At 33.7% G+C, this 14,709-nt stretch overlaps 1 protein-coding gene across 5 annotated transcripts; it reads left to right on the plus strand.

The window, feature by feature from the left end:
* The first annotated feature begins 5,779 nt into the window (after positions 1-5,779).
* LOC128680373 (hexosaminidase D-like) lies at positions 5,780-14,629 on the plus strand. Of its 5 annotated transcripts, none has more exons than XM_053763465.1 (5): positions 5,780-5,853; positions 11,005-11,333; positions 11,735-11,926; positions 12,353-12,471; positions 12,882-14,629. In XM_053763465.1, the coding sequence occupies exons 2-5, from the start codon at positions 11,055-11,057 to the stop codon at positions 13,756-13,758; spliced, it is 1,467 nt and encodes a 488-aa protein (XP_053619440.1). In that variant the 5' UTR covers positions 5,780-5,853; positions 11,005-11,054; the 3' UTR covers positions 13,759-14,629. The 5 variants fall into 5 exon arrangements, with proteins under 5 accessions (XP_053619440.1, XP_053619439.1, XP_053619443.1 ...); XM_053763464.1 differs by lacking the exon at positions 5,780-5,853 and adding an exon at positions 10,186-10,412; XM_053763468.1 differs by lacking the exon at positions 5,780-5,853 and adding an exon at positions 10,186-10,412 and having other exon boundaries at positions 11,086-11,333.
* Positions 14,630-14,709: the final 80 nt, after the last annotated feature.

The raw sequence follows: 14,709 nt of genomic DNA on the forward strand, positions 1-14,709 counted from the left end.
TTTTCCCCAAAATTCACACATACAAGCAGAGTTCCAAGACACAGCTGGTAGAAAATATACGCAAACATAACACATGAACTACATGCCTTGAAATAGTAGCGAATTTACCAGCAGGATAAGTAGGTTGCTGCTTTGGGCGGCATATTTCAGGGGGCGCCATATTTTAGGGGGCGGCAAACTTGTACTTCTTCTTAGCGTGTCAATTGGACTTTTGACTTTTGACTTAACAATGTAAGCAACATTATGTCACTTGTGCATGAATGGTTTACAACTGGCTTACACCTGGCTTTAAACACAGACCAAGTGTTCTCTCTTTCAAACGCACCCCAACTTGATATTCCTTTAATAGTTAATGGTAAAGTATTAGAATGGGTACACAGTGCCAAGTTCTTAGGCATTACTGTGGATAGTAAGTTTAAGTGGAATAAACATATTGAAATCACGGCCAGAAAATTAGTTCGGCAGCTTTTGCAGTGAGAAGGATCAGACAGTGTATAAACATCGAAACAGCTAGGCTCGTGTATTACAGCTACTTTCATAGCATAATGTCTTATGGATTATTGTTATGGGGTAATGCAGCTGACATAGGAAAAAAAATTGTTTTACAGAAACGAGCAATTCGTTTTATTTATGGGCTTAAGCCACGGGATTCCTTGCGAGAATTATTCAAATCGATAAATATTATGTGTTGCATCTCAGTACATCTTCGACGTACTTATTTTTGTTAAATCTAACTTACAACTGTATAAAACATTGAGCGATGTTAACAGTATAAACACTCGTAATAGGCATAAACTTTGTATGAACAGATTCCGACTTAAAAAGGTTAGGCGGTCTTTCGTGGGTCAAAGTGTAAAATTATTGACCCACGAAAGACCGCCTAACCTTTTTAATTTTGGCATTGATGCCAAAATTTAAATCATATATTAAAATGATGGCTAATGCTTATTACACAAATAGCGACTATTGACGACCTCGGTGGCGCAGTGGTAAGATTCTTGCCACTGAACCGAGAGGTCCCGAGTTCGATCCCCGGTCGGGTCATGATGGAAAATGATCTTTTTCTGTTTGGCCCGGGTCTTGGATGTTCATCTATATATGTATTTATTATAAAATATAGTATCGTTGAGTTAGTATCCCATAACACAAGTCTCGAACTTACTTTGGGGCTAGCTCAATTTGTGTAATTTGTCCTAGTATATTTATTATTTATTATTATTATTATTATATAAATGACAAAAAAACTTGGACCCTTCCTAAAACTTCTACCTCTCACACTTGATCTTACCTTTTTATTATTATTTATATATTTTCTTGACATGTTTGTTACATATATTTTGACATTTACTTGTAAAACATATACGTGATTTGTAATCTTCATGTGTCTGAAAGTAACATATGTATGTATTATGTTGGATTATGGAGATTGAGTACGTCATGCACACTCAAATGGTCAAACCGGTAGCGGCGTCGTGGATTGAGCTTCGCGATGGCTGACTCACGCGTCAACTCGTGAACGCGTGCTGCCGGGGGGAACTGGTCAGCTCGATCTTTTATTAAAAGTGTTTTTTTGTATATATATATATATATATATATCATTATACATATTGTTCATTTGCCATAATTATAAGTTGAATTTTAAGTAAAATCACAAATATTGTCGTACTACACTTTATTACTACTAACACATACATTGTTCTTCAATACTAAGTCTATCTGTTACTAATCTAATTTATCATTAAATAACTATACAATCTGAACACCACGAAAACATCAGTTTATCAGTGCGCGCACGCGTCTATCCAAGCTCACCTTGAATGGTGACTGAAGCTTTCCTGTTTCGCGTCGTCGACTATACCGATACTCTGCTAAGCAACACGTATCTTTAGCTATACGTATTACTTGTGTTATGCAGCGTCCATATGATTATCATAGCACACATAGAGCTCCTTTTTAAATGTATTTTTTAATAATAGTTGGTAATATTTCGGAAGACAATATGGGCGGCGAAAATTGCATAGCCCATTGGCAGCAAATTCATAACTACGCCACTACCCTGATATATCGCTCGCTCGTGCTAAAAGCCGACATTTTTCATTTAAATCGCCCCGGGCACATCCCTGAATTACCATATATTGCCATGTACTTTACTAATTAACAAACTTACTAACTACATACATAGAAGTTGTGTATGAAATTAAATCTGTCAGTATTTGCTACATGGAAGGTGATAACTGGTTATTGGGATAGTGCGTTAGTATGTATTTAAGTGTGTAGTGTTAGTATGTAATATATGACAAATGATTAATATAATATCTTAGATTAAACTTATAAATAAACTAAGTATAAACATACATTAAAATTATATAATAGCCAAACGCGTCGTCCTTCAGCAAAGTGCTCAAAAGACTGGCAGCATTGCCGTTTTACACTTTAATAAATATAATGCGTAGAAATTACCCTTTTTGTAAACTTGTTTTTAATTACAAAATTTATCCACCTAAACCTGACGGTTGCGTGGAATAGATATCGACTATGAGAAGAATCCTAATCTTAATAGCGCTTTTTCTTGGTTGACAATTACATTGTGCGCGAGAGGAAAAACAGCTACGTGTTTTGGACCTACACCAGCGGCATGGAAAAACTTACACAATATCCACTATGATACACTCCATAGTAGGTATACAATATACATGAAAGCAACTAAATAGATTGTCCGATAGCTAATGTACTAAATTAGTGGACAATGGACGATCATCGGCCTAACTCGGTAACGGGCTGAGGTGGGAAATAAGCCGACCTGATTGGGCAGCCACTTGGCTTTTTGAAGAGTACAGTTTTTAATCTCCACAGCAGAGACTATACTCGTAGTGGGCGACATTCCCGTTTCTGATTTCTCGTTTGGTATTTCAAAATAGACTTCAAGTTTGGAAAATGGTACCTAACCTAAATGGTCATCTAGTGATCAAGTAGATTCATGTCTATATTGTCTATGTTTCAACTACCACTAGTGTCTACTACGACTGGTACACTAGTGTACAGTGGTAATAATGAACAGTAGCAGAGAACAGACAAACTGCGGTAGATAAAACAGCTGACACGTGTCTCCCATGTATTAAGACTTTTTTGTTTATGGAAATTCACGCGGGCGACGACGCGGGCATAAGCTATAGTTTACAAATAAAAATAAATTATGGAAATTCACGCGGGTGAAAACGCGGTCATAAGCTATGCCCGCGTTATGCCCTATAGCTTATGCCCGCGTTTTCGCCCGCGTGAAGTTCTTACTGGAGAATTCTTTATTGCACAAAGGAAACAAGAAAAAAAATCTACGTACAAAGATTTTCTTTACTTTTTTTGTTTTTTTTTCTGTTTCTAACACTAGTTTTATCCATTTTTAGATACCTAGAAGGACCTTACAATTACAGGCGGACTTTGATCACTGAACCACCACCGCTTTAAAATATTGTAATAGTCCAACAGTTGGACATAAGCCCATAGCTGGTAACGGCTCAGTTCGACGGTTGGGAATAGACAAGAGCTTCTATAGACTGACATCCATAATCCGTTTATGGTGATCATCTTAATGGGCTTAGTATGCCCGCTTTTGTTCTCAGATAGTGGGGTATGTATAGAAGATTAAAATAACATGCCTACTTATATTGAATAGACATATTTCTACCAGCTGTTGCCCGCGTAAATAACTATCTTGTGAGTTTATAATGAAAACTTTTATAAAATATATAATTATTTTCATTAATTTATTTCAGGTAACTAAGATACAATATTAACAAGCATGTCAGTCGCTCTTAATAAATAACATTAAATTATTTTATTGAAGTTTTTTTTTAATTGACGTTTTTGCCACAGCTTTCATTGTCATCGGATATTTCGTGACATTTAACGCCTGACAAAAAGCCCGTGTCTGTGTTGTGTAAACGGACAGCGCGGCCGCGGCCGCAGCGTTCGAAACATCATCTCACCACATCAAAACATTTGGTCATATGTTATACCTATGTACTAAATATATGAGCTAACCTTGCAGAACATCGAATCAACTCCAATTACGGTACAAGCAGGTCTAACTTTAACGTTCTAACTTCATTATTCAAACAGTGAAACGAAGCACTGCTATTTATTAAATTGTTACGGCCGGTTCATACTCTTGTAAAGGCAAGGCAAGCATAGTCAATTTAGGAACAATTCGTCATTCTTCTAGTCTAGTAAATATCCAAGTCTTCTTAAAATAGGCAAATTATATCAATTCTACCACCTGACCAGTGTTCTTGTAAACTATATATATTTAATTTTTTACAATATTTTCCTTTAGGGATACTATTTTTAAACAGGTGTATTTCGGAAATTTCACTCAATGTGGACGAAAGACTAAATGTAAAAGTGGAGCTGCGTCTTCCATATTTTGTTTAGAGGAATGGCAATAGGGAGGTGTGTCTATTTTACTGCAAATTATCCTTGACGACATCAAGCCTTTTTCGTTTTGCTCCTTCTGACAGGACCAATCTGAAGACATTGGTTCGTTACATAATAAATATTGTTTTATTACAATAACTAGACGATTTTGTGTTTCCAACATTAGTTACTTATTGCTAACAAAACCGCACTGAATTTGTTACCGGAATATTCAATTAAAACTTTGACAGTATTAATAATGTAAATTGTGGTTTCCTATCTAATGTGCTTTGGGCAAACTCGCACAGAAACTACAATGATACAATATTGAATTATTTCGCTTTAGAAGCCAAATAATTTCATTTGAAATTATGTTATAGCAACATTCTACGGAATCCAGATTATTTTTACTAGTTAAAGAAGAAAGTTATCACGCAGGTGACTGAAACATACCAAATTTGTGGCTTATGGCTAAAGATTTATTTTAAGGCTGGCACGGAAAAAACGGGATGTTAATTTGAGCCTTCTTATTTTAAAGTATGTTAATTGCTAACACTAATGTCAGATTTTATTCAAGTTGCTTAAAGGTATCTGACATGACTCTTAAAACTACTTTTTTTTGTAAAATTTAGCTCATTATATAATTACTATTTTAGTCACGTGTCCATTCTATGATCGTGGATTACCAAATTGAGGGGGAACATTTATGAATACGCCCATTTTTTTAATTAGAATATATCGCAATCCCTAGGAAATTATACTATGTTTATCTTAGGGTTTTGTTTGCTTTTAGGAAACATTCTTTATTTACGCTTACACGATTTCCGCTTGATTACTATGTATAATTCTACAAAATTACAATTTCCATGTACTAATAGTCTCTGAACTAAGCTAATTGTGACAGACATACGGATGGACAGACATGACGAAACTATAAGAATTCCTTCTTTACTTGAAACCCAAAAATAGCAAATATGAAATATGAAAATAACAGAATAAACACCAACCAAATCGGACCTACATACAAAACGTCGATCAACGTCAGGTTAGCCCCAAAATTGCGCTATCCGATTTATGCAACACATGAATAACAGTACACTGACTTTAAACATTATTTACTGGACAGACAGTGTCAATTATGGAGCGCAATGTCCATCAGCACGTTGATATTTGGCGAACGACAAAATACTGTATGTACATTTTAAAAAAATTGCGAATATTTCTTAATCTATCAGACCTATAAAGAGTACCTATATATAGGTATATATCATCAGTACACGCCATAAGAGGACAACATGCATTTTTTATGAAATACAATGCAAAGTAAGGAAAAAATCGTATATTTGACGTGCAGTATGTAATATTTTCAGACACTGCAACCAAGCAAACGTCCATCTTCAAGTAAAATGAGCGGTAGAGTTTAATTTAATACACGGAAAAGTGGTAAGTATCATTTTAATAAAATTTCAAGTCGACTTAAGCCACCTGGCTTTAGGTGCTTTAAGTAAGTACACCAAAAAGTAGAAAAACTTAAAACACCTGGGTGATTTAGCCAGGTGCTTTAAGTGGAACAAGTCATTTCTAACCTTCGGATTTTGATGCGTGCTTTCTAACAGATGGTGTGTAACATATTATATAGTTTACCCAAGAGAAGCCTGGACGACCCGCTAATCCAGGATATACAAAGACACGTCAATGGGTTATGCAGCCAACTGCGCGTCAATCAAGTGCAGCTTACCAACTGATGTTTCATATATTAATTATGTCCCTGTCTAGTGTATTCTGGATTCTTCCGCGGCCGTTAAGCGTCGGAGCCCTGGTTTTGTTTTTCTACATTTTTATCTAAACTTTTAGGTTTTCGGCATTCGGTATAAGGATACCGAATGCCGAAAACAGTACGAAGTTAATCGCGTGCCGATAGTCTGACAAGTAAGGACTTGTCAGACTATTGGCATGCGTATGATCCTATGATATTTGTGCCAGGTAATTATATTATTTATTACAAGTTAAATACTATGACAAAAAACATATAAAGTCTGTTTGACTTTATATGATTTTTGTCATTAACTTGTTAATATGAAGATATACAAATGCTAGCAGCCCCCAGGGCTTAGCTACCGTGGGAATTTTGGGATACAAAAAATGTACCCTATGTGTTATTCCAGGTTATATTCTCCTCGTGTACCAAATTTTATAATAATCCGTCCAGTAGATTTTGCGTGAAAGACTAACAAACATACACACATACATCTTCATAAACTTTCTCATTTATAATACATATTAGTAGGATAGGATTCTTCTACCATCGAGAATTGTCTCAAGTTGTCTATGACGCCGAATGATTGTAGTTATGTGTGATACAAAATCACAATATCAATATTGTGAAAACTTAAAAATATAAATATTTTCACAAAAAATTTAGAACACCTAAATGAAAAATATCATTTTAACTTAAGTGTAACTAACTTTTACATATCACTAGTTTTAAAGTTTTCTGTTTCAATGCCGCCATTTTCACGTAACGTGCCCTGGGGCCCGATTCTCATAATATATTCGAAAATGTTCACGTTTTAATCAACAATTGTGTCAGTTATTTATTCCGTTTGATGGAAATTCGCAATCGAAAAAGTTCTATATACCATTTTCGATGTTAATCTGAGAGTGCAATAGACAATGAAAACCTTTTAAAGAACATTGACACTGCTATTGAGTTGAACATGACTATTAGAAAATAAAAAACACTGCAGAAAAATCTTCACTTGTAACTTGATTAAAAAAGGTAAATAGACATGGAAAAAACTTACATCCTTAGTTACTGAACAGCAAAAGAAAAATTTTCTTTTTGAACAGGTTAGGTAAGTTTATGAGTTGAAGAAGGCGAACATTGACGAGTTGAACATGTAACCAAAAGATTTTCTATATAAGTGCATTATTTTCCTCCTAATACGAATTTATGCTAAGTTTCAAGTAGATTAGTAAAGATTTTCGTTATTTTTCATACAAACTTTACCCCCAATTTTTACCCCTTTAGGAGTCGAATTTTAAAAATTCCTTTCTTATATGAGCACTACGTAATAACCTAAAGCTACTGCCCAAATTTCACCTTTATAGCTCCTATGGTTTAGGCTGGGCATTGATTAGTAAAAAACGCTTGTTCTTTTGTATATAAAGATGTGAAAATTTTGATGCATTTGGGAGTTTTACAAGTTCTACAAAACGGATTTCGATAAAATTTGGTACACAAGTACATAATAACTGAGGTAGGTAGGTACTGGCACTTGGGTACCTTTTTAGGGTTGCGTAGCCAAATGGCAAAAACGGAACCTTTATAGATTTTTTAGTTATGATGAAAGCCAATTTTATAATGGTAAACAGAACTAGATACACAGGCCAGCAGACCCTCAACGGCAGCGGAAGCAACCAGGAATACGCTCAGATGAAAGACAGAAAGTATATACACTGGCTATTCACATTTCAAATCCTCTTATATTTCCTTCCATATGAGCTCTGTTTGCAATTCGTATCAAATACATACATACGTTATGCTCCCGATGTTGTATAAACTATACATTGTACAGGAGGTTCAGAGAGCATTTTTTATTTCATCTTTAGTCTTTGACTAGCTGTTTCCCGGAGCTTAATTCCTATGGGAGTTTCGGGGTAAAAAGTAATCTATAGTGTAAGTTATATACCCATGAACCAAAAACCAAATTTGTTTTTTGGTTCATGGGTATATAACGGAATTATATCTACATTCTCACATAGGCTTAGCACCTCACTCGAAAATACAACGACACGAGTCTGGCCTCAATATTACCCAAAATAATTGTGTTTCACCTGAGATCTGCACCTAGGTGAAGCACGGCGTACTTACCCAGGTCCAGAATTTTATATTGTTCTTTTTTTATTAATTCAACTGGCTGCGCGCCGGGGCTTCGCTCCTGTGTAGATTTTGAAATAAAAAGTGCCCTTGGTGTTATTCAATATGTATATATCAAATTTCATAACAATCGGTCCAGTAGATGATACGTAAAAGAATGACAAACATACATCCTCACAAACTTATGCATTTATAATATTAGTAGGATAGTATAATATTATATTTGCGACAAGATTTTGGATAAAGACTAGAAAAGAAAATGTACGAACTTTTACTTTGACCATGCAAAAATAAGCCTTAGTAATCACCCTGTGTCTTTTAACATCGTTGTAACATAATTTGCAATTAATCAATTGTTTCTAAATTGTAATTCGCACCCGCGACGAACAGGCGTTGTTTGAATCTTTTTACATATATTTTTATGTCAATCTCACTCACACAAATACGACAGTGCAGTGTTGAAATTATACGTGATGTTATAAAGTTTTAATTAGGTATGTTTCTTATTATTCTTTCTCGTGCATACACACTTCGTTATTCTAAAATTTTCATATATTTGTCATACATTGGTATGCATTATCATACTTGACGACATTAAGCCAACAACTTATTAGTAACTATAGAAATAAATTAAATCATTTACAATAATAAAATTGGTCGGATAACATGTATCTTTCATCTCTGCATGTTACTGGTATGGGTTTGGAGTTGTGAAACCGCGAAGCCCGGGGTCAGCGTAAAAACCCTAAAATTTTGAAGATTCCGCTGTGATTTTACAACCGGCCGCCTGTCTGACGTTAACACTCCTTGGGAATGCTATTGTTGCCTATCAGTTGTCTAGGCTGCGTGTCCCTTAGTAGCCTCGTACGACATCCACGGAAGGATATGAAGTGGTCTTATTCTAGGGCGGAACCACACGAAAATTTGTTCTTGCGCGCAGAGCTGTGATAATGCAAACTTAGAAATGTACATTAATTTTACGCTGCATCCCTGTGCATTTTAATAGCTCACCCCCACTCCCCCTCTAAACGGCTGGACACAGCTTGCAGCAAAATGTAGTGTTAGCAAAACAACGAGAGATAATTTTATTTGAGAATAAAAATTGCCACCAAAACGTGGAACATATTATTCCCAATCGAACCTAGTACTAAATTCTACTTAAACTTAAGATATCAAAAACAACAACACACTACGCGAAACGGAGCACGATATAAGTTAATGGGTTAAATTAAAGTATATCTATGTACTACTTAAAATTATAGTTCTCGTCCAAGTATCCTTAATGGTGTCAGCTGAAAATTAGCTGTTACATGCCTCGGTGACACTGTAGCTAAGCTATAACCTTTTTGTTAGTTTTTAGTATATTATCTTTCATTTATTTTGTTATTGTGTTATATAGTAACAAATGACTGTTTCTATAACTAACTTATACCTATGAGATAACATAACAATGTTTTTTTGGACAGTTGGAAAAAAAGCAGAACCGGACAACCAATAAAAAATCTGCTAACCCTACTATGATGGTAGTAAGCAACGTCATTTTGGTGCAAACTGTATATTAATAACCCACTTGAGACTTTTTTTATAACTTTCTTGAATATTTTATGGTACGCGGTATTTTATAATACCTATAAGTGCATTGGTATACTCTCAAAGCAACGATTGTAATAAATTTCAAAGAAGAAATATGTAGATGTGTAGATATATAGACATCTAGTTATTTAGATATATAGGTATACAATCTCTAGGTAATTATTCCAATACAGTAATTTACTTTCTAATAAAAATCTTGACTATAGTCTTTTCAATTAAGGCCTTGTTACAAAATCGATGTTTCCTCGAAACCCATACAAGTGCTAGTCACTGGGGAAGGCAACAAGTCTTCTATCTCTCTCTTCTGTCTCAGTAAGTCTTGTTTGTTCTTACGAGGTGCTATAATAGAGTTTAAGACGGTGAAATTAAAATATTGAATTTAATGCGAATAAACAAATGCAATCTCAATACGGACGAATTAGTGGAAGTGAGATTTTTCGTCTCCGCGAGTGAAATTATCGGATTTACAAATATTAATATATTGGACTGCATTGAAACTTTTACGATAGCAAGATGAAATGCTTTAAAAGTAAATATGTAATTTATTAATTGCTTTGAAATGAAATAATTCAATTAAATTATTTGATATTTGCTCTCTAGAAGCAGGGAATGTGCTAGATTTAATAAAATTTCACAGTTATTTTTGTATTAATAACTATATATTGGTACAAATATAATTTTATTTTATATAAAGATTTTACAAATTTTATTGCCTTTATTGTCGTCAGAGAGATCTTATTGCATTCAACTCGTAGCAAAGAAAAATCTACTAATGTCCGTGCAGTAAATAGTGGAGGTTCCTCGTCGGGCGCCCATCTCCATAGATTATCATAATAATACATTTTCATTCAAACTAAACATGTAAAACAAAACTTCAGCTCAATCGGTTGAAGATGTCTACTTGAAATGCAAGATTCTACAATGTTAAAAATAACATTTCATTTGACCTATATGTTTATATGTAACTCCTAATCGGATCACCAAAATTTGATCTGTTTTTCTTGTATATTGTTTTGGTGTAATAAAGTATTATTACTTATTTACTTAACCATAATTCAATATCGGGGGCTCTTTTTGAGTGTTTTGTTTTTGCTGTCTAATTCACCACTTCTTGTTTCAAGTGATACGAAATGTAATCAAGAAAATACGGAGAAACCCGAGAAATATCAAAATGAAGTTAGTTGTAGCAATAACGTTTGTAGGTTTATTCTTATATGCGTACAGTTCGCAAAAGGAGGATCAAACAATAACATGGAAGGTGAAACTCGATAATGTCGTGGTTCACATAGACCTGAAAAATACGCCGTTGAAACTGAGCTACTTGACAAAATTGCTACCTATTCTGAAAAAACTGGGCGTGACTGGACTTCTTATAGAATATGAAGACATGTTTCCGTATATAGGTGAACTTGCTCAGATAAAAAACCAAGATAGTTACAGAAGATCGGAGGTAAATTTTATTTTTGTGTGTTGCCGGTTAGATACAGAGCGGTCACATTGCAAAGAAAAATAAATCTGAAATTTATGAAGATTTGGCTATAATTTTAGTACCGCCGCCTCCTGCCTAAGGTCTTCCTTGGTAGGTAAATGCGTTTGTCTTCTTCTTTTAGTATCGAAATAGCAGATAAATTATATTGATTTACCAGTAAGAATTTACAGCAATTGTCACTGGCCTACCTTGAATGTGATGATGATTTTTATATAAGATAGTTGACGTTTAAATTAAGACACAAGTACAGTTATAGCTTAATGCTGATGTGCATTTACATCAGGTTTAAGCTGATAATTTTCCATTATTATAGAAATATGTTACCTATTCAAAATTAAGTATAATTTTATGTTTTATTTCAGCTGAAGAATTTCCTTAGCGTTTGCAAAAACACGAATATAGAGGTGATTCCACTAGTCCAAACGTTCGGCCATATGGAATACGTGCTACAATTCCAACAATTCCGTGAACTTAGAGAAGTCGATGACCACATGGACTCAATTTGTCCCAGCAAACTGAAGAGCCTCGATTTAATCAGAAATATGCTCTCACAGGTGAATTTTAGATAGATAAAACTTTTGCAAAAGACAACAATAGAAAACAGAAATACAGTAACACAATTACATAATAAAAAGAAAGCACATAAGTATATTATTACAGTGGTAAGTATCTGTGTAAACTCATAGTAAATTTGCCGTGAATCTTATTTATTGTGACAGACATATATCCGAATATATTCTTGGTTGCTATGCCATAGAATGTCGAAGTCTAGCGCGAAGCGCTTTCCTACTTTTTCTACTTCACTTCGCACGGTCTTCGAATCCTTTTATTAGACCATTGATATTCACACGATTCAATTGACGATATCAAGTCAGCACTTCTTCTGATGGAAGCGGCATAGTCTAACATTTGTTCTATCGTTCTTTCAACGTAATTTACTTGTTTACGCAATCTGTTTTAATAATCAAATTGCATTTCAGGTAATGTTGTTCCATAAAAGCGTGGCTCCCTTAAAACATATTCATATTGGTTGCGATGAAGTATTCAACATAAACTTGAAAGTATGCAATGAATGTACAAAACGTCGTCAAAGTAAAGAGTAAGTATACGAAAAAAATTCCCAGTCAAATTGATCCCGTCTCGTCTCCTAATGAAAAAAAATATCGGTGACGTGCGAGTCTACTCGCGGACAGAGAATTGCGCAATTCTAATTGTTATTTACGTACATATTTACGGTTTTGATTTTTTTTCTTTATTTATTTGTATTTCTCCAAGAATTTTTGAGAAACACGTGAACATGGACATCTTTAAGCGTTCCGTTTTCAATTTTTAAGTTAATCCTAAAATTTGTACCTACATCGCGCAATTAAGTAAGTAGCATTAAAATTATCGTGTTTATTTGTTTCAATACCTAACTTATAAGTACATATTATTTTAACGCAGTCAACGTCTTCTCTTTCAGAAGTATTGTTATTATTGTTATTAAGTTCGTTGTCTAATTTATTGCAGACGTATTTTCATGGAACATATCAGAACAGTCACTGAGATTGTGAAAAACATATCTGCGGAAACAACTGTGCTGATCTGGGACGATATGATAAGGTCTATTTATGTTAAACATCCAGTACATCAAACTGCAGAACCAGTAGTATGGAACTACAAGAAAAAAGTCATGTTGTATCATAAAACTCTTTCACAATATCATAAGATATTCCCAAATATTTGGATAGCATCAGCCTTCAAAGGTGCAGATGGAGATGAAAGTATACTACCAAATATTAAATACAGATTCCTTAATCATTACTCGTGGTTGCAAGGGATACGTAATTATAAATTTGGAGGGGAGAGTAATATTTTTAATTTTAAAGGAATAATACTTACGGGCTGGTCTAGATATGCATTCGGTAGAAAACCTGTTGATTTGCTGCCTTGCTCGATACCAAGTCTGATGTTGAATTTGATTCTTATTGCTAAATTCCAAACTGGAGTTTGCTCACCCAAACCCCAATATACAAAAGATTTAACAGTTTTTTATTCCATTTATCTTAATGATAGTTTTTCAAAGATGCTAGATTGCGATATGATGGATATAGATGTTAATAATAATTATTTTCATTTCATTTTCGATTATGACAATTTATCACTTGACAATTGCAATTTTACTGAATGGAAACTGTACAAAAGTGTCAAAGAATATATAAAGTTTTATTACACTGTTAATGGTACAGAAATTAATAGTAAATTGCGTGACCAATACTTAGAAAAAATGTATGAATTGAACTTCACATTATTTCACATCATGAATGAATACTATGCTCCTAATTTTGTAAATGAATATGTCAATAATTTAATATTAAAAATTAAAGATCTTTTAATAAAATCGTGATCTTTTCGACGTGGATTTCTGTAAATAATGTCCACTACACAGTGATTTAATTTAGTTATACTTTAAAATTTCTGGATTGAGTTACTATGTCGTTGTAATACTCGTAGTTAGTTGGTTTAGTACCTAGTCACTAAAGCATAAAATGTCCTATAATAATTGTGAATGTTGTATAAATACTTAAGAAGAAATAATATATATTTAATTTGCACTGTATACTTTAATGAGACCAAAAAGATACTAAATCTCGTAATTAATAAAATTGTTCAATTAAAGTGACATTTAATTATTGTGTTTGATTATTTAAACATATTCACACATTTTGTTTTTTACCAAGTCGAATATAGCTAATGATGTGTCATTGTTCATAATTGTTATTGTTTCGAGATGCCACAAAATCATTTATATCGTATTGAAGTTTGAGAGGACAGATGAGTGCATTGACAAATTATTTCTTATTTCTTTAAAGTGCCATTAAAAAATTTTAGATCTTTTGTGTTTATTCAGAATTCATATGCTTCTACAAGTTATCGAAGTAACATTTTTCTCCTGCGTGCTTGTAATAGTGTAAATGATCTGGTTAGTAATTCTGATATTGATATGTTTAACTGTAGTGTTGTGTCATCGATAAGATGCTATTTAACGCGACAGTTCTTTCAAAATTAAGTTGTAGTTTTGGGGTGTTTATATCTTGATTATGTGTATGATCTACTGTATTACATGATGCTTTAAATTTGTTTTTAGCTTAGTATTTCTGTAATTACCAGCGGGAACCTATAATTGGCTTCTTGTAACCCATTGATATATTATCTAGTTTTAAGAATGCAAGATTTTGGTTCTCCTTGAACATGTTAAAATAAATAAAATAAAAATCAAATGATCATAACACAAAATCACAGTTATTCAATTAACAAGGAGATAAATTAAATGTCTGTGCACAAAATCTAAATATAG

The sequence above is a fragment of the Plodia interpunctella genome, chromosome 24, assembly GCF_027563975.2.
Source record: "Plodia interpunctella isolate USDA-ARS_2022_Savannah chromosome 24, ilPloInte3.2, whole genome shotgun sequence".
NCBI classification, from domain to species: domain Eukaryota; kingdom Metazoa; phylum Arthropoda; class Insecta; order Lepidoptera; family Pyralidae; genus Plodia; species Plodia interpunctella.

Excerpts from the sequence above, each read along its gene's own strand:
- LOC128680373 (XM_053763464.1), top strand. Across the intron at positions 11,334-11,734 it reads ATAGTTACAGAAGATCGGAG|CTGAAGAATTTCCTTAGCGT; the intron begins GTAAATTTTATT and ends GTTTTATTTCAG. Across the intron at positions 12,472-12,881 it reads AAACGTCGTCAAAGTAAAGA|ACGTATTTTCATGGAACATA; the intron begins GTAAGTATACGA and ends AATTTATTGCAG.